This window comes from Amia ocellicauda, chromosome 17, assembly GCF_036373705.1.
Source record: "Amia ocellicauda isolate fAmiCal2 chromosome 17, fAmiCal2.hap1, whole genome shotgun sequence".
Classification (NCBI taxonomy): domain Eukaryota; kingdom Metazoa; phylum Chordata; class Actinopteri; order Amiiformes; family Amiidae; genus Amia; species Amia ocellicauda.
The window spans coordinates 9,546,591-9,564,477 of record NC_089866.1 but is presented as its reverse complement, the minus strand read 5'-3'; the positions used below and the strand labels follow the sequence as shown (position 1 = coordinate 9,564,477).

The 17,887-nt window shown below is 42.0% G+C and overlaps 2 protein-coding genes across 2 annotated transcripts in view; one reads left to right on the top strand and one right to left on the bottom strand.

Moving 5' to 3' along the window:
- Positions 1-977: 977 nt before the first annotated feature.
- Positions 978-8,168, bottom strand: mpg (N-methylpurine DNA glycosylase). Its single transcript, XM_066690296.1, has 4 exons — positions 8,147-8,168; positions 7,188-7,440; positions 4,311-4,515; positions 978-1,883 (listed from the first exon to the last, which is right to left on the bottom strand). Exons 2-4 carry the CDS (start codon positions 7,437-7,439, stop codon positions 1,489-1,491), a joined length of 852 nt encoding a protein of 283 aa, XP_066546393.1. The 5' UTR covers position 7,440; positions 8,147-8,168; the 3' UTR covers positions 978-1,488.
- A 1,719-nt stretch (positions 8,169-9,887) lies between these two features.
- rhbdf1a (rhomboid 5 homolog 1a (Drosophila)) overlaps positions 9,888-17,887 on the top strand; it is a 75,478-nt gene continuing 67,478 nt past the window's right edge. Inside the window, exon 1 of the mRNA XM_066688836.1 lies at positions 9,888-10,072. The gene's annotated coding sequence lies outside the window, so the exon portion shown is untranslated. The remainder of the gene's footprint in view (positions 10,073-17,887) is intronic.

Genomic DNA, 17,887 nt, shown 5'->3' with positions numbered 1-17,887 from the left:
TATTTAATTTTATTTTTACTCTAAGAAACAAATAATTTAAAACGGAGGCCCCCAAAAAATATATTAATTTAAAAGGCAAGTCTCCTGATCATGATAAACGATCCCATGTCGAGTCTTCCAATTACGGCTGCTGAAATTCCCCAATGTGAAATACAACCAAGGCTAGAATTAAACAACACACCGAAAGAATAACAGTGTAATGGCCATTCCAGATGATCCCCTTCACTTCAGACTACAGAAAAGGGACGCCAGCTTCAGGGCAATGCACATCTGCTGCCGTCCGACGAGAGGGAATGTACCGAACATCTGCAGGCTGAGCAAAGCCAACAGAAATCTCCTAGCCGAGGACCTCTGTAGAGCTACACAGGTGGGAGATACAGTACAGGTCAAAATGACACTGGGAGAGAGAGAAAAAAACGAATAGAAAGAAGCTTTACAGATGTTACCGCTGTATGTTCACAACTGTCTCGGTGAACGAACCGAAATTTGGAGGAATAACAATCACAGGCTACATTAAAAATATAAACAAAAACCTGCTTGTTAATGTAAAAAACTAAGAAAAAAAAAACATATATGTTGAAAAATGCATGTGGGAACTCAAGCATGATTATACAAATCTTGGCAGATGTGCAGTAAATGTAAACAACCCCCAAAAAATGAGATTGTTTTATCAGCCCTAATGGTTGACAGCTGTTTCCTCTGCTAGAGAAGGTATGATCTTTGCAATGTTAACTGCTGGTGCGCCATGCTCTTCTCTTCCAGGCGTATGAGAAGTGATGTGAATTGAATAAGAATAGAAGTGAGGTGAAAGTGGTTTAACTGGAATCATGCCGTGTCATGGGAGGCAGACCACACAGATACTTTCCTGGTTCTACAGTCACATGTGGTTTATAACCTGGGTGAATATGCAGACCTACACTTGTGCCAATTTGTTAGCTGGGAAATATATATTATTAGAGCAAGAATAAATGAATAGATTAGTGGCTTCATAGTTTATATGGAGACAGATTGGGAAGGTGGAGCGTAATTGCTGGCCAGCCCATGTTAAACCCTTTCAAATCATTACATATCACGAGTTTCCCAGTTCTCCAGTCCTGGCTACAAGACTTGGAAGATACCAGATCTGTATTTAAGTGGTTTTCCTCAGCTGGTCCCTTCATCATTCAATCCAGGATGATATCTTCTGCATAAACACATGGTGTGACTACAGAGTAAGTACAATCATTCAACAATGCCCTGCTCTTACACAATTCTTAAAAGACAAAAACATAAATATGGCAACATAAATGGCGATAGTAGGGGAAATGGTATTAAAATGAGTATTATGAATTTGTCCATTATAGTAGTGCAACTAATAAATAACCAAATCCTTTTTTTTTGTCGTCTATATAAGAAAATCATTTTCCACTGTATTTTGTTCCATTTGATCTCCTCCGTAGCACCCAGCTGCTCTCTCCTGCTCCCCTCCTCTGAGTGCAATCATTGTGGTCAGCGGTCGGTGTCTAGACTTGAGTGTCCATTCCTCTCAGCCGCCCGGTCCAGCACGCTCACACAGGGGTGTCCCTGGATGTAGAATCGCAAAGGCTTGACCGCCCATTCCCCAGCAGAGTCGATGCCCACGCGGGGGGCGCTCACCACTTTCTGGGGCTCCGGTGGTGCCTGAGGGTCCCACTCCAGCCACACCTCGCTGTCACAGGCCAGGTCCCGCCGGTCGAACCCCCTCTTGATGTCCAGCGCCTGGCACAGCTTGGATGGGCCGTTGCAGAGCTCCCGGTCCTTCAGCGTCCGTGCCCCCTCCTTGCGCCGGGTGCCACGCAGCTCCCTCATCACCTCCTGACCCTGCACGGGCTCCAGGGAGCGCAGCAGCACGGCGGCCCCCTCCCCTGCACAGAGAGCACTGCACAGCTCAAGGTAAGGCAGACTGAAGAGGTTGGAGAAACCAGCTTTTCGATTCTGTATTGGCTTGAAAAGCAGATTGTAAGATGCACTGATGGGGGCAGAGGGCAATTTGGGATGGAACTATTTTTTGGTGTTGTACTGTGCATATCAGTGTATATATTACTTTGTGTACAAACAGTGCATTTAAAAGCATGTTCAGAACCACTCAGGTGACATATTGGATTATCATGATAGCCCTGCTGATTTTATGTGGCTTCAGAGAACTGCGGCCCAGTTGTTCGTTCTCCCTGTCCAGCTCTGGCTCGTTAGTGACTCCACACCCAAACCAGAAGGCCCGAATTCCTCTAAAATGAGACAGTGTTCACTTGCCAAGCCAAGCCCTGAAAACTGAGAGAGCATGTTTATCTGCACTCAGGCAGCCATGGGTTAACCTCACAGGATGTTTCCCCTTCGTCTCTCCATTCTCCCACTGCCTGGCTGCCCCCCCTGGCCGCAGAATATAACCCAGACTGATCCCTCAGCCTGTTTTAAAGCTGCTGCAGAGCCACACTTTATTTGTACTCTGCGTGAGATGCTCAGCTTTGGGCACATCTTGGCAAGGCAGAACTGCATTCAGAGCAGCTTCTCCTGTCTCTTGCATCCAGATCAGCCTTTTTCTTTTGAATCATTTATGTTATGCTGCCCTAAGCTCCAAATCACAAGTCAATTTAAACTTGGGATTACCAGCCCGAGCGGCTCCTGTGCTATGCTGTCAGTAGTGAAAAATCTCACTTTCCTGTTTTTATTTATTTTATTTTTATCTCCTGTCCAATGTAAGTACCAAGTATAGGTTTGTGAAGGGCTGGCGGGGCCGGATAGGAGATGTTTTGCAAGTGATACCACCTCTTTAAAATGCGCTTCTCACTGGAGAAACCACAGTCTGAGCTCATATTTCCTCAGGCAGTTCTCTGCAACCGTAACAATAAAACCTCAGCTTTCCTGCAGAACTGACTGCTTGGTATTTCTAACAACAATGTCTCCCCCTCTCCTTTTCTCTTTCTGCTTGTTACTTTACACTAATTAATTCCATCCCAGCAGGACCGTCACATTCTCACACAAACTCACACTTACACACACACACACTCTCTCTCTCTCTCTCTCTCTCTCTCTCACACACACACACAAAGATCACAACATGCTGGTCTACAGATCACTGTTTCTACTCTGGCTTTGGGAATTCTAATCCAGTTACTGAGAACAATCGATTTTGTCCCTCACACCCTGTTATGCAGCTTGGATGATTTTCAAGTAGAAATAGCACGACTCGTATTAAAGTGAGACAGTTTTCTCAATGAATCTGTCAGTCTGCGGGTCACAGACAATCTGGAAAACGCATACGAGACCCCCATCCCTGAGACTGACTCGCCCCTGAGGGAGAAGGGAAGATTGCTCAAGATGGAAAGCAGATGACAGGACGAGCAGCTGGGGGTGCATCACTGTCGCAGGGCTGCCGGAGCTCTCTCTGCATAGCTGTAATTAAAGGACTAACACAAACTAATGCAACATTAGAAACCCCCAGAGAAGAAGTAAGGGAAGAGAACTTCCTTTAACACTATCCCTTGACCATATCTTGTTAATATCTTCCTGCCTGTAATAGATCACAAAAATAAAGACCAGAAAGATCTGACATTTCTATATATACATTAGTGTAAGCTTCTATAAGAACAGTTAACAAATCTTTTTCCATAAAATGTTCGCTTTGAAGAAGAAAAAGAATTAACCCCCCCCTCCTTCCGCCATTTTCTTTATACTGACAACCACATTGTGGTGGGTTTATGGACTAGCATGCTAAGACTTCACAGTGATTTTCTGTAGAACTCTCCCCACATCCACAGAGACAGTGTAGGAAGTCTGGTGCCACATGAATGCTTTATGGAGAGATGTGGGGAAAAAACACACCATCAACACTAATATTTAACCTTTCTGACAACACAACCCTACCTGTGGTTTTCATCTCTTGAGCTGAACTTTCGATCGCATCTAGCTGAACCGTCGTGAACAGGCGATGGTGTACCATGTGTTAAGGGAACTACTTTTGTACGTGAAGTTTTTTTAAACAAATTACTGTTAAAGATGGCTGATTCGCACATGAGAAATTTGATAAAATTATAAAAATACACACCAACCCTTTTCTAGCAGTACCTTGACCTTGGGAGGTAAAACCTTACAAGAGAGATAATATTGTGATTCTTGCTGAGTAGCTTTTTCAGATAACTAAATCTTCACAGCACAACTAGGACAAAACAAGACACACAAACAAAAAACAAACAGAAATGCTGTGTGCGGAGCTTCTCTTTCCAGTGATACTGGAGACTACAGCCTGTAGTGGGCGGGGGCGGGGCAGGTATACATGCACAGGCAGACCGTCTCACCCTGGCTGGAGATGTTCATGCAGAGATAGATGCCGTATATCTGGTACACGTAGATGGTCCCTGGCTTCATGAACATGGCCGTGTTCCTCTCAGTCCGCCGCCCCCCAGCAGAATGAGAAGCCTGGTCCTCCCCCCCCAGGTACGCCTCCGTCTCCACCACCCGGCCCCTCAGCTCCATCCCATCTGCTCTCCAGCGCACCAGCACCTACAGTACACACACAGCTTCTTAGGAGTGCATTCCTAGCATTCCTCGAACCAGTGGTTAAATAAACAGAAGTCTGATTCATTTTGTTAAATAACCCGTTATCCATTTCATACTAATCTGTTATTATACACCCCACCCCCTTCTGAATAATTTGTATGGTTTCACACGACTGACTATTTCAGTGAGTGTTCAGTATATTTTATACTTTGTGGGGGAATTAATATAAATGAATAACTGGTTTCTTCTGTAGCTGGTGAAAAACATTTTTCAAATGTAACTGAGCAGAGAAGTACATGTCCTTTGTGTATTTACAGTACAGAGGGAAAAAAAAACTGTCACTATCTATTCAGTTGCCTTAAAATGTTCTGGTGCAGTTTCATTCTTTGGCCACCGGGTGGTACCATAAGCTGAGAAAGTGCAAGGCAGAGTAACACCCTACATTGGGTTAAATTGATCCCCTACTGGAGTGTCTGCTGTGTATTGTACTGTTAAGTGGGTAATATAGCTAATTAATATGAAGGCCAGTATAAGCACATAGCAATACAATTATTTTAGAAATCAATCTTAGAATGTCACGAGAAAATATTAAACTATTTTACTTTTTTTTCCCCCTGTGGTCAAACATTGTATTCATGCAGATTTAATGAGTACTAATTCCACACTAAATGCTTAAGCCTGACCAAATCGAAAAGCATCTAAATGGAGTTCAGTGGGGCCACAAGCATGTCTCTGCGCTGCCTGTTAGTTGGCCCAGCAAACCGAGTGTATGGTTTTGCTGGAGTGAATGTGGCGGTTTGACTTATTAAGCTTATTATATATCCAGGAATCAACCCCACATGGTAATTGCTTTCATACTGCGCCTTTTGCATTCATTGAACAGAGATCCAGTTTCCCCAAGAAGAACAATTACAAAAAATGAAAAAAAAACTTTCATAAGCATACATGTTTCCAAACCAGGATGGTGAACAGTATTGTGTTACAGTGAGGCACCAGAGACCGTCTGTGTAGAGCTCTCTCCCTGTCTCACTCCTCCCCTCAGCTACAACAAATGCTTAAATTCTCAAGAGTGTTAGCGTTCCGCTTAAATGAACTGAGATGTTGTCTCTCGCTGACTTTAAATCAATTTTCTCGTTCTTTGTTTTATCTAGCTTCACCCGAGTCATGCTTCCACTGCAGCTCTTACAAATGCTGTGGAATCTCATGCTCGCCTGAGCCTGTGGGTTTAAGTCATTCTTCTATTGCAGTCACCTGAAACAGCCCCGAGAGTCCGCTCCAAGGTGATTGTTTAAGTCATTTTCTTTGTTCAATCAGACAAAACTGGTTCTGAGTTTTTCCCCAAACAGGAACGCTGTCTTTCATCACTTTGGCACTTTGATTGGGGACCCTGATCAGCATCAGTGAAAAAGATTATAAAACAAGCGCGAAAGTACAGTATCACTTCTTCTTCATCCAACAGCTGTGTGACTTCTGTTGATGCTCCTGATCAATGAACCGACTGCATTGATGTGTGTTATGACTTCTCCATATGTTTAGAAGCCCCATATCAGAGGTAACCTGTGATGCACTCAAAGCTGCTGGCCTGAAGGCTGTAGATTTGGGCCCACTGACCATCAAGCAACCAACACTCAGAATGACCACTGAAGGGGGTCAGAGATAGAGCCCGGTACTTCTGGGTCAACTAAACTGTGGACCCATCTCTCCATGGACACAACACAAGTCCCTGAAACGGTATGTGCATAATGATTCTTCCTTGGCCTATGACTGGCATGCTAAACCACTCTCCATTTCACACACTGCTCCAGTTCTACTGCTGGTTCTGCTGGTGCACCACTAAAGAGCACTTTGGTACCTTTGGGTTAGGGTGGAACCCCCTATGCCATGGTAAGTACCGTCTGTGGGAGGCAAGAGCAAATATGCCTCTTAAAGGTTCATTCACCTCAGGCCGAGGTGAAACGGACAGATTCTCTGCTGCACTTCTTATGAGTGTCCGGTAGAGGGATGCCAGTGGCTTTCGCTTGCCACACAGCCTGTATCAATTCCTTCACCCCCAGTCCCCATTCAACACACAGCGAGTAGTAGGCCAGCTGACTTGAGAGTGGAAAAACGTTAATGTGAAAGATTGAAAAGATAGAAGTAAACAAATATAGATAAACAATGAACCTGGGTATGCTTAAAACCAGTGTCATTATTAATAAGAAGTAATTTACTTCAATTAAGGATAATAAAAAATAAAAAAATAAAAACAATTGGGCAGTATCTGCTTTATGACCACAGAAACTGTTTATTGTAAGAGCAGAGGATGTATTTGATACCAACCTGATTAACTCTCATAGCTTCTGGCTATTTGTTTTTTTACCCCCTGCACTGTAATTTACAATCCCTAATTACTCCAGAGGCAAATTTATTTTTCCTGTTCAGGGTCAGGAGGTTTGCAAACACCAGGTTTTAGTCTGAACGAGACAATCATACTGTAAAAGTTCCACACGCCAGACCTGTTTATCAGAGATCGGTTAAACCCTGGGAAATGGGTTGATAAGATACTCCTAACAGACTGAAACAACATCCCACTTGTACAACAGATGCTAGATAAGACCTGTGTGTCTGAATTGTTGGACCACCTTTGCTAAGGGCTGCCTCGACAGATTGAGAGATTCCCAATGGAGACTTCTCACCTTTCCCAGTAAAGCTTTGGCCAGGTTAACGCAGGACTGATTGAAGAAATCCTCCCCTAACCTGAAGTCACTCTTGTCCACTGTGAAATACTGACTGGTCAGCGTGACAGGACAGGCTTTCTGCTCAGTCTCCTTGGGTCCGGGTCCAGGTCCAGGCCCAGGCCGCTCGCCTTGACCCACTTTGCTCCGAGTGGGCACCTCTAGGACAGGCATCTCCAACCCCGGTGCCAATTTTCTCTTCCGCCTCGACATCCTAGGAATCAACCAAGAAAGTGAAGGGAACAGATTATTGGAAGAGCACTCCTGTCCTTTCATATCCATTCATCCTCCCATCTTTATTAACTGAAGTCTACAGCGGATTTACTTCGTTAATTATCTTATATATATATTTGTTTTTAGTGGAATGAAATGTATCCTTTCTTAAATTGTGAATACATACAGAAATAAAAGAATAAGGAGGAATGACATTGTATGCTTGCATATAGAGGTCGCACAGTTTCGTATTAAAATGGATAGTGACTTTTTTAAGCACTTGCACTACTTATAAATAATAATTAAAACAGGCGGGGTACTTTGATCACTTCCTGGAATATTGTTGGAATATTGTTGTTAAATAGAAGCCGGGAATTCAGTATGAGGATCACATAGTGCATTCAGTTTATTTGGTTTCGTTTGTGAATGAAGGCTAATTTTATTTGTTGAACGACTTTAGTTTATAAGATTGTAATGCTGAAGTGAACCCTTAATATAAAAAAACAATTTTATTACGATATGAAAACAGCACGTTAGCTCCTGCATGAATCTTCACACGCAAGTCGTGATTCAGTCAAAGGGGGGGAAAAATCTCCTAACCAGAATAATAACGTTTCATTTGCAATCGTTAAGTGTCGGTAAATGTTTACAGCTGTTAAAATGTAATTGAATAAGAGCAGTTCATGGGGAAACACATGTTTACTCACACAGCTTCGCAGGGGATCACGGGATTGTTACGTAACCGCGGAGCGTGTTCTTAAAGGGGCATGCGTCCTTTCAATCACAGCAAATAAGCGTCCAAGTATCGACGTATTTTGTATTTATTTATATTCATTTTATTACGTCATTAGTGGACATTAATCAGAAGCTTTCAAACGAAATATATTTATATGACGTGCAGATGTTTTTTAACCCCCTTTTTTTTCTTATGGCAAGTATTTATTGTTAAAAATAGCCTTTTGTTCTGTGATTTGAATATCAGACTCGTGTTTCATGTGCACTTAGAACTTTTTTTTTAAGTCTTCTTGCTTACTGTTCCCCATTATTTGAAATGTCCCAAAGATAGGATTTATTCTATGTTGTTTGCAAAGGAAGAGAAAACCACACTGTTTCCACTGAAACTGTATAGGGCAGAAGGAAATATCCAGAATATGTGAAGCGGATTCTTTGATCCGCTTTCAAACCGCAATGAATGGTGTCAGCAAATAACCCCCCCAGTTCACACTGAACAATAAGACTCCATGTGTTTCCATGCAGCCTATTGAAGTCACACTCAGCAATCACTGTTATTGCCACTTTATTATTTCTATTGTTTATTTATTTGCTTTTACAGTGTGATACATTTAGGATACATTTCTGTCAACTTTTCCGGTCAACATGAGAAGTCTGGGTGTCTAAATGGAAAAGTCACTTTCCAGAAAGTGATTATACTTCTGATAATAAGCATTGCCTGTCTGAAGCTGTGAGATATCGAGTTTTTTTCAGCCCATCAATCATTAGTTGAAAACACCACGTTTCTCTGTGAAGACGAGCAGACAGTTTGACGGTTTACCCTGCGGGTTCAGTTTACATAAATTAATCAGTTCCTTTCCAGTATTTCTTTTGACCCCACAGTGGGATAAGGAGTGTGTGTGTGAGACAGTAGATCAGGTCACATGAGCAGGATGAAAGTGAAAAGGTTAGTCTAGGCAGTAAGCATTGCATTCCCGCAAAGGACGTAGACACTCGTTTAATGCCTCATAGTTGGAAAATGATTTGTACCTATGTGTATTGTTTGCAGATACCGAAATGAGAGTACCATATTGCGTACTTCAGGTGGTGCACATTATCCTAAAGCCCCAAGTGCATTACCCAAAGTACAAGACACAATAGGCACTGACTGGCCTCAACAAGGTTACCACAATATTTTTGAAATCTTCCCCCTCTCTCTCTCATATATACATGTATATTAATAAATAGCAAGCAACACTACAAAACACATACACTCGAAGCCCTTTACGAGCATAACATTTTAATTCAAATTGTATGTTTAGGTATAAATTGATCTAGCCTCGGGAGACCCGGGTAAGAGCTTGACCATATGGAGAACATCAGACATCAGTGTATTCCTAATGGAGCGATGCACTCCACTTTTAATTGTATTTCCTGCCCCGACATGAGCAGACTCTGTCTTAACTGAATTAATATGTAACCACTTACACATCTTGCTTTTAAAAAGCAAGAAAAATTGCAATGGTAATTTTCCATTTTTGTCATTCCTTCCTTAATTGCTAAATTGATTAATTGATCACTCTCTATCGACATTCTTGGGTGCCATAATGTTGGACTCCAGGCGGTGGGCATCGAGACATTCATAAAATGCACTTTTTTTGAAATACATATGTAGCCCATCTAAAACGCCTGCATTTAGATAACCTGGTTACTGGTGTCTGCTCTACCCGAACCCAGCCAGGCTGCGCGCTTTGACGCTGGGAAGTCCTGTGTGTCAGCAGCGGAGACGTCACTGTCCCGGTGCCGCATCTCCTCCGCGCCCGGCCGGTGCGTCTTTACGCGCCGCTGCTCTCCACCGGACGAAGAGGGAACAGTAAAGCAGCTTTTGAAGCCGAGGCCAGTGTGGAAACCGCCTCAAGAAAGTAAGTAACACAGCTTGCATTTCTGGCAGTTAAGAGGAGAGATATGGTGTTATATCACAGCTGAAAGAACCTTTCCAGTTTGGATAACGCACGTTTGGAATACTAATTTATTTTGGAAAAACGTGTCAGGGTTATGTCCTGTTTATATACATTTATATTTATGTAGTGTGGGAACTGTTTTGATAATACTTCATTAATTGTAGTGTATGATTGTTTTGTTCTGCTTCAGTGTGTCTTATTTAAAAGCTATCTAAACTGGAAAATTAATATCTCGACAAAGTAGAGAAATTATGTTCTATATTTCCATGAGCTAGTGAAAGATACATTCCTGCACAAGAATATTGTTATTGGCTTTTTGGATATTGTTAATGTTTTTTCATGGAAGGGACAACTTAAAAGCAAAACACACATAAAAACAACTCATAATGATAAAACGACAGCTTCTAGTGTACGTGTTTGTTTGTGTTTTAATACATACTTCATACAATTACTATACAAAAAGCACAAAACACGACCCTAACTAGTAGTACTATACAATTTCCCTCATGAAACGCTTAATGACGGCAGGAAGGAGCAGATTATTTGGCATAAGAATCAGACCTTCGTGAAACTGATGGTGACATATAATTAAATCTCTGATGAAAAGCCCTGAGTGCAAACATACGATTTCAAGCCAGAGTCGCCTACCCTACAACTAGATACAAGATTACAAGTGTTCACGCTGTCTTTATCTACAGGGTCTTCACTCGTCTCGCTGCCCTCTAATTTCTCAGCATCTTTTTTAAGAGTTCATGTGTCTCTTTCACGAACTATACAGCAGATTAAATGAAGACGAGAGCAGGGTATCAGGATTATGTTTTCATTAAAAAATGTTACTTTTATATCTTCTGTTTCTCTCAAGTTTTGATTTAGTGTTGCAATGTATCTCCATGATATGTACCATCGCATTTCTTGCATTTGACAGAATTCCGTATCTCTCTCCAGGGTGCTCTGAAGCGGTTAACTAATCCCTTTTGCTACCTAAACTTATTATTTAATTGTAAATATTATTAGAGCATGTCAGGCAACACTGATAAGGTTATCTTTCATATCGCAAGAATGAAGAGTCTCCAAATGCAACTTGCAGGAGCCCTGATTAAATTTGTCCCGGGCCTAATCGAATTGGGTACATGCAGTCAGCTGACAAGCTTTCAGGTTTTATCTCTGTACAGGCAAAGTTAGTTGGGAATAAAGGACTTTGGCAGTCAAATGTCATGTTGGAAGATGAGCAGCTTTCTTTGTGGGCATCTTAATCAATGATCTAATGTTATTTCTGCTTCAATCAATGATCTCATGTTAGTCTGGAATTTTAATTAAAGGAGGGGGGTCCTCAAGATCAGGGGTCAGCAGGCAAGACCCCTATGTGTTATGATGCATTAATTACTGAAACCCTATTAATGCAAAAAAAGCACGTCTGAAGAGATAAATCACATTGAAGCAATGTCTGCAGTTACTGCCAACTGTATGAGATCGGCAATGGAAAATGAATACAAATAAAATAATGACTTTAGTTTACTGAAGCTTTTTCTAACCATTATGTTTTCTAAGGTTTTCTATAGACATTCTGGTTGTGTATGAGTGGACAGATAGAGGGAGATGTTTTTTACGCAGTGGAATCTGGCTGTCGAAGTGGGAGTTACAATACAGGGTTTGTTTGCTTCTGCGCTGGACTAGTTGACAATGCAGTGAGAGTAGTGCAAACAAAATCAATCTTTAAAACGGCCTCTGCCAATTAAACTTGGGGATTGTTCTGGTATGTAGGAATTGGGAATTCTTGCATTCTCATTATTGAACTGTTGACTTCTACAATTCAACATATTGCATTGGTTAAGTTGCAACCTAGCATGTATGATTTCTTTTTTTATTCCTCAATAAAAAACCTCCTGTGTATTCTGAAACCAGACTAGAAGAATTTACGTCACTGTATTTAGCAACAAGATTAGGTTTTTCCTGGTAATATTTTTGGCCTGCTGTGGAACTCAAATTTATATGTCTCAGATGGACTCTTAACATTCTTTCACTCTCTTTTTTTTTCATTCTGCAAATTACATCCCTGTTAAACAACTCCCTTTCATTAAGATTCATTCTGACTCCTTATCAAAACTTCCTTTGCAAATAGCCTGGGAATGACTTGAAGGGACATGACATCTGTGGAGATATATATAATCGGGAACATGTGGCTGGCAGGCAGGAAGGATATCGCTTACTGAGCATGCTCCCTGAGAGGCGATCTGCTGTCGCTGTCCGTGTGCAGCCCGTGCCTAGCTAATTCAAGGTGCATTAAAGCAGTTGGCTTTGGGAGAACGAGTTCCTGCCGGATCTTCCCCTGGGTCTGTGTGGTCAGATCTAACTCAAGTGTGAAATACAATTTAAACAAGCTTCAAACATGGTAAGCCACATGTAAAGCCACACGTCGTATGAGTACGAGAGAAATTCAGAAGTCATTACCAATGTCTCTATTTCCTCCTCTATAATGGAAGTAGGTCTCCTCCTGTTTGCATAATTATTTATTTAGTTAAGGTCTACACAATCTAGAGCTCATTATTTAATGCTTTAGAAGCCTAGATATGACCACCTTTACTGGTGCTTTTTTCATTTGAGCTGAGTAATCCACTCAGATTGCTTCATGATGGGATTGTAAGCATAATAAACAAACACCCCAGGAAGCTAACCTCTGATGAAGTGGTTCTCTTATATAAAGGAATGCACTGCCTAGCGTTTAATATTTCTTGTTTGTTTCTTGGTCTTTCCTGGCCTCTCTTTGAATGTTGTGGAATATTAAAACACTACACTTTTGGCAGGTGATTTGTTTTTTGTTTATGCTGTTTTTGAAGAGATGCAGGCATTTCCACATTGGTAAATAACCAACCCTCAAGCTTTTGGTGGGGTAGGAAAGGGAAATGGAATGTGATTATGGTGAGGGAAGCTTTCATACAGAATGAAGGCTGAGAAAAGACTGAGTCTTGAAGATTTTAATCATTGTAAGTACAACCTGATTGAGGCTTCATTATCAGTCACTTATTCATTGCCAAGAAAAGGGTCCTGGTTATTTTGGCAGCTTGTCTAATGCACTGCTAACAAGTGCTGCAGTTCTCCCCGGGAAGCTGGAGCTGGATGTGTGAAGTTTAACAGAGCATTGTCTGTGCAGAACAGGGTGACTGCAGCCTGTTTCATTTTCCTGTTTATATTCTGTGTCACAGTCAGAATGACAAATTGACCGGAATCTGTTGGCTATTAAAGAAAATCCCAAAACAATTGTCTTCAAGTTTGAGGCATAATCTAGTTTAGTACTTCAGTTTAGAGTGAGAGTGAGAGAGAGAGAGAGAGATAGAGAGAGAGACTTTGTGTGTGTGTGTGTGTTATGTATGCTATGAAGACCACTATTCACTTCTCCTTGTGTTCATGTGTGGAAAGCTGAATTAATGGTTGCCTACTACCTGTTCATTCCCTGTCCCATTTGCCTCAGGACAGAAGTCTAAAACTGTAGACCTCAGCTTTAATTTGCGGATCTTCACACTGAGGGTATATATTTATAGTTTCATGTCCATTCTGCTTATTGTACATACATGCTGTTAAGAGATTAAATATAAAATTGACCAAATTAGTCCTATGAAGACTATGCACTTTAAAGACAAGTAATCACTGTCAAGTGGGCGTAAGTGTTTTTCATATGGAACATACAGCATACCTTGTGGCAGTAATTTTGATCCAGCTTGGAGAGAGTTAATCTGATCCAACAGCAGTTTTCCCCTGTTCATTCTCAGAGTGTATTTATAGGTCTTGGAGGTGCAGGCTACAGCCAGCTGTGACTTTTACTCCAGACTGTTCCCTGTCTCAGACGATCCTTTTCAGACGGGGGTGACGCTCTGGTCCAGGGAATGCACAAATAAACCGATGCCATGTCTGGACCTGTCACTGAAGCTTCAGGACCTCAAGTATTGGGACAGTAAACCAAGTATTAAAATACATCTCTTCACAATGCTTATACGCCTGCTCTCTGCCCTTTATAAATGCTTTATTCCTTTTGCTCCAGTCCCAGGAGACTTCCTGCCAGAGGAATTATTCTCTGTGTCTCTTGAGGTCAGGATGCCAAGCAGGACCTGAACTGTCAAACCTAATCTCTTCGAACTATATTCCAGGATCAGCCCTGATTTATTTATTTATGGTCCTGTCTATCAGTGCAGACAGGTGCGTCACTGTGCCTGCAGCTAAGCTTTCAATAGAGCTTTTGAGAACTGTTTCTATAGAAATGTATGTCTAAAGCAGTGCCACCTGGTGGCAACATGGACAAACTCAGAGATGTGATCTGACTGTGACCCCTTGTCTCTGAGTTCAAGCAATTAAAAGCTTGAAGTGATCCCATAGTTACCCCATCTCTCTGCATGAGCATCTGGAAAAAATCCATAAGGTGCATCTATTCCAGCTGTCATTCACACACAAACCTTTCAGGGGGACAATGTAACGCCCATAATGAAACCAGAAAAACATGTTTCTTTCCAATTCCTCAGTCAGTCAATGGCTTTAGTTTGCACATCTTTCATATGTTTCCGAGACACAGACTAGAAAAACAAAGGCCCAACGTTTCAACAGGCTTGCGGATGTATGTCAGCTTAGACTTAATGAACATATATCTCTATTTGTCCGTAACGTAAAAGCAGTCAAGATGCGCAGTGACAGTCTGGCTGATGATGTGTCATGGACTTAAATCCGGCACCTTACAGGAGTTATTTATGACCGGTTTTGAATGTACTTAATATTCTGTCCGGGGCTGGCGGCTCTCGGGGGCACAACCCTGTCACTGCCATACAACCAGAGTCTGCGCTTGTGTGTGACTCTCTTCAGTCTGTGGAGCTGGAGGTGCAAACTCTTGGCTAATTGAGGTCTTTTTGTTTTCTTTTTTGGTAATGTGACAAAGGGATCTGTTTACTTTTTCACATTGCAGCTGAACTGTGCTGGATCAGAAAGACTTGGTCTGACCCAAGCAGAAAGAGCAAGGCTTGGCTGGTGTGTGCTGTTCTGACTCCCTTATTTGGAGTCGTTGAACTGGGTGTGAGTGACTGATTGATTGGCAGCAATCTGAAAGGGTTTAGTTACGGGATCACATTAAACACCGCTTACCAAACCATTTCCAGGACCCAGATCTAACAAGAACAGCTCATTCACACGTACAAAACATTAATTGTATTTCAGATGTGTGTGTTTCCCTGGATCCTGAGTGCTATTGCTGCTGCTGCCATTTCATAAATTCAGTGCTGCTCATTCAAGAATAAATGGCACGCAGCAGCCTAACACAGGTCCCACACATACCTGCAGTATTTGCCAGAATGTGGCCTTTTTTTACTGTACAGTGAGTGATCCTATCAGGGTGGTGTTCTGGGAGACTCCCGCCTGTCTATCTCCATGACACAGCTTGACAGTGCGTCTGATGCATTAGAACGTGCTGTCAGGGTTGGAGTCAGCGAGCAGAGAGACATCTCTGTTTAACATAGAAGTCAGGAGTACACGAGGCAAAAAGAGAAAGCAAACTGAAATTCTGACTTCTGCTTTGTTTGTTGCTTCTCCCAGACTGCGGGTTTCAGCCTGGTCTGGTGCCCTGTGGAAAGTGAGTGGGTACAGGACAGTGCCAGTCTGGAGGAGGTGCTAGGCTTTCTGTTTTGTCTTTGATGGGCAAAACGGTGCTTTTGTACACTTGTATGAGTTTCTGGAGACGTGCAATTAATGGGGCATTCCAAAAACGCTCAATTTTCCATTCAACTGAATTATGCCAGGTAAGAAAAACTCCTCCTGTCCTCTCCCTCCTCCCCTCCCTGCCACAACCACAGTGTCTGAGTTCATGGCTCTCTGGTTTGGAGAGATCACTCACTGGGCTGCACAAGCTGTGGAGGGATTGAGACACCGATACTTACCTCACTTCTCCCTGGTGATGCCTGCCTGGCTGCTGGTCTGTCTGTCGGTTGGTTGAAATTGAAATTGCACACCCAAACAATGTGTGGTGGCATTCGCTTCTTAAAGACCGATTTCAGAATTGCACTTGGAACAGTAATGGCTGCATTCCAGTATTATTTGTGAACAGATCACAATAGAATCACCGCAGAGACGAGGTGCAAGGCAAATTAACCTTTATTCTTGGACCTTCCCCAGGCTTGCACAACTATTTTGTGGGTAAATTGAACAATTACAAAAAAACATTGTATAGCCCCTGATCTCCCTTGACTGAATTGATGGGTCACACCCACCTCTACCTCTAAATTTCTCTGAGTTCTGAAGGCAGCTCAATAATTAGCCTAGAAAATTGTAACTCTTGTAATAAACGTATATAAAAATAAGTCACTTTGAGAAAAATGTACTTGTTCAAATCTAGCATTTCAACTTCACATACAGCGTTTTCCTTTCTGCCTGAGCTGGTTGATTGTTTAGCTTTGCTTTTGCCATCTCATTTCTCTTCCACCTCATCAGTACAGGAACTTGTAATAATCTGTTATAAATAGTGCCAATCTTCCCTTGCCCACTCGCTGCCGGAGCCAGGAAATCAACAGCGCCAGCACAATCTGAAGAGCCATGTGCCAATTTGGCAATGCTGTTATAAATTCACATGAGGACACAGTAAGCCTTTCGTTCGTTATTGCTCTTTGTTTGTCTGATTGTTTATAAAAAATAATAATAATTTGGAATCCCCATTTGATTTCTGTCTTGAATCTAGAACAACTTGATCATTCCCAGTGTTTGTCTCTAAAAAAAACTTTCCTTTTGCAGATACTTAATATGCCAGGCTGAAGCAAACTGCCATAAACACAACCTCAGTCTATTGTCATTGATGTGTCAATAGACAGGTTAAAGCATAAGAGCTGATATAAATTGGAAGAACCACTTCACTCTCTGTTCCCTCATTGTGCCTCTTTCTGTGTTTGATCTCTGAAGACTGCTGGATAAAAAAGGAAAAGGAAAACAGCAATTCTATTGTTGGTCAAACACTGCAATTTAGTCTTAAAAAGGGAAGAGCCATCTGCATTTCTCGCACGTTCAAATGGCATGCATGGAAGACCAGAGATGGAAGAAAAAAAAAGCGGGGATTGAGTCGTGGCTTTGAGGTCCCCGCTTGTGGGGAGCTGAACTTTGCTTTGCACTTGATGTAGGGAGCAGGGTAATCAAACAGATGTGTGTGTGGTGAGCGATGAGAAAGCTTGCCCTGGCCTGCAGACAGGGGCTCTATGAATACTAAATGCGTTTGGATTTTGAAAAGGTGTCCCAGCGTACACTTTGATCTGTAGCATAAGAGGATTTTGGGGGAGGGGGGAGCATCGTAGCTGACTACTGTTGTATCTTACTGTGCAGGTAAAAAAGTGTGCCCTAAAGCAGTGATATCTCCACATGCTACACACATACCAAAAGGAAAATACTTCTTCCTCTGAGGATTCCTCACCACCAGAACACAGGGTGTAAAAATGCACCATAGATGGCTTAAATAGATTAAATTTCACAGTTGCATTTCTTTGATTGATTGATCTTCAAACTTCTGTTCAGACCACAAATGTCTCAGCAAAAGTTTTAAAAGTATCAGCTGTCTTCACCATTTTAAGATCCAACATGCTTGGGTTGTTTTTAAGCTGCAGTTAATTGTTTTTGGAGCAGTCACAGGAACGGAAATGGCCACTTTTCATTGGTAGAGCTTCAGACGAGCATGCAAAGTAACAATAGTTAAGCCGATGTTCAATGTGGGGTCGATTCTTTACCTCCGTAGGTAAATAATTAATAGTTACATCTCAGAATTTTTCTCAG

Bases quoted from the DNA above. Each gene is read 5' to 3' on its own strand.
- mpg (XM_066690296.1), bottom strand. From the start codon at position 7,439: ATGTCGAGGCGGAAGAGAAAATTGGCACCGGGGTTGGAGATGCCTGTC. The intron at 4,516-7,187 runs GTGAGAAGTCTC...TGTGTACTGTAG, and splicing joins CCAAAGCTTTACTGGGAAAG to GTGCTGGTGCGCTGGAGAGC. The intron at 1,884-4,310 runs GTGAGACGGTCT...CTCTCTGTGCAG, and splicing joins CATGAACATCTCCAGCCAGG to GGGAGGGGGCCGCCGTGCTG.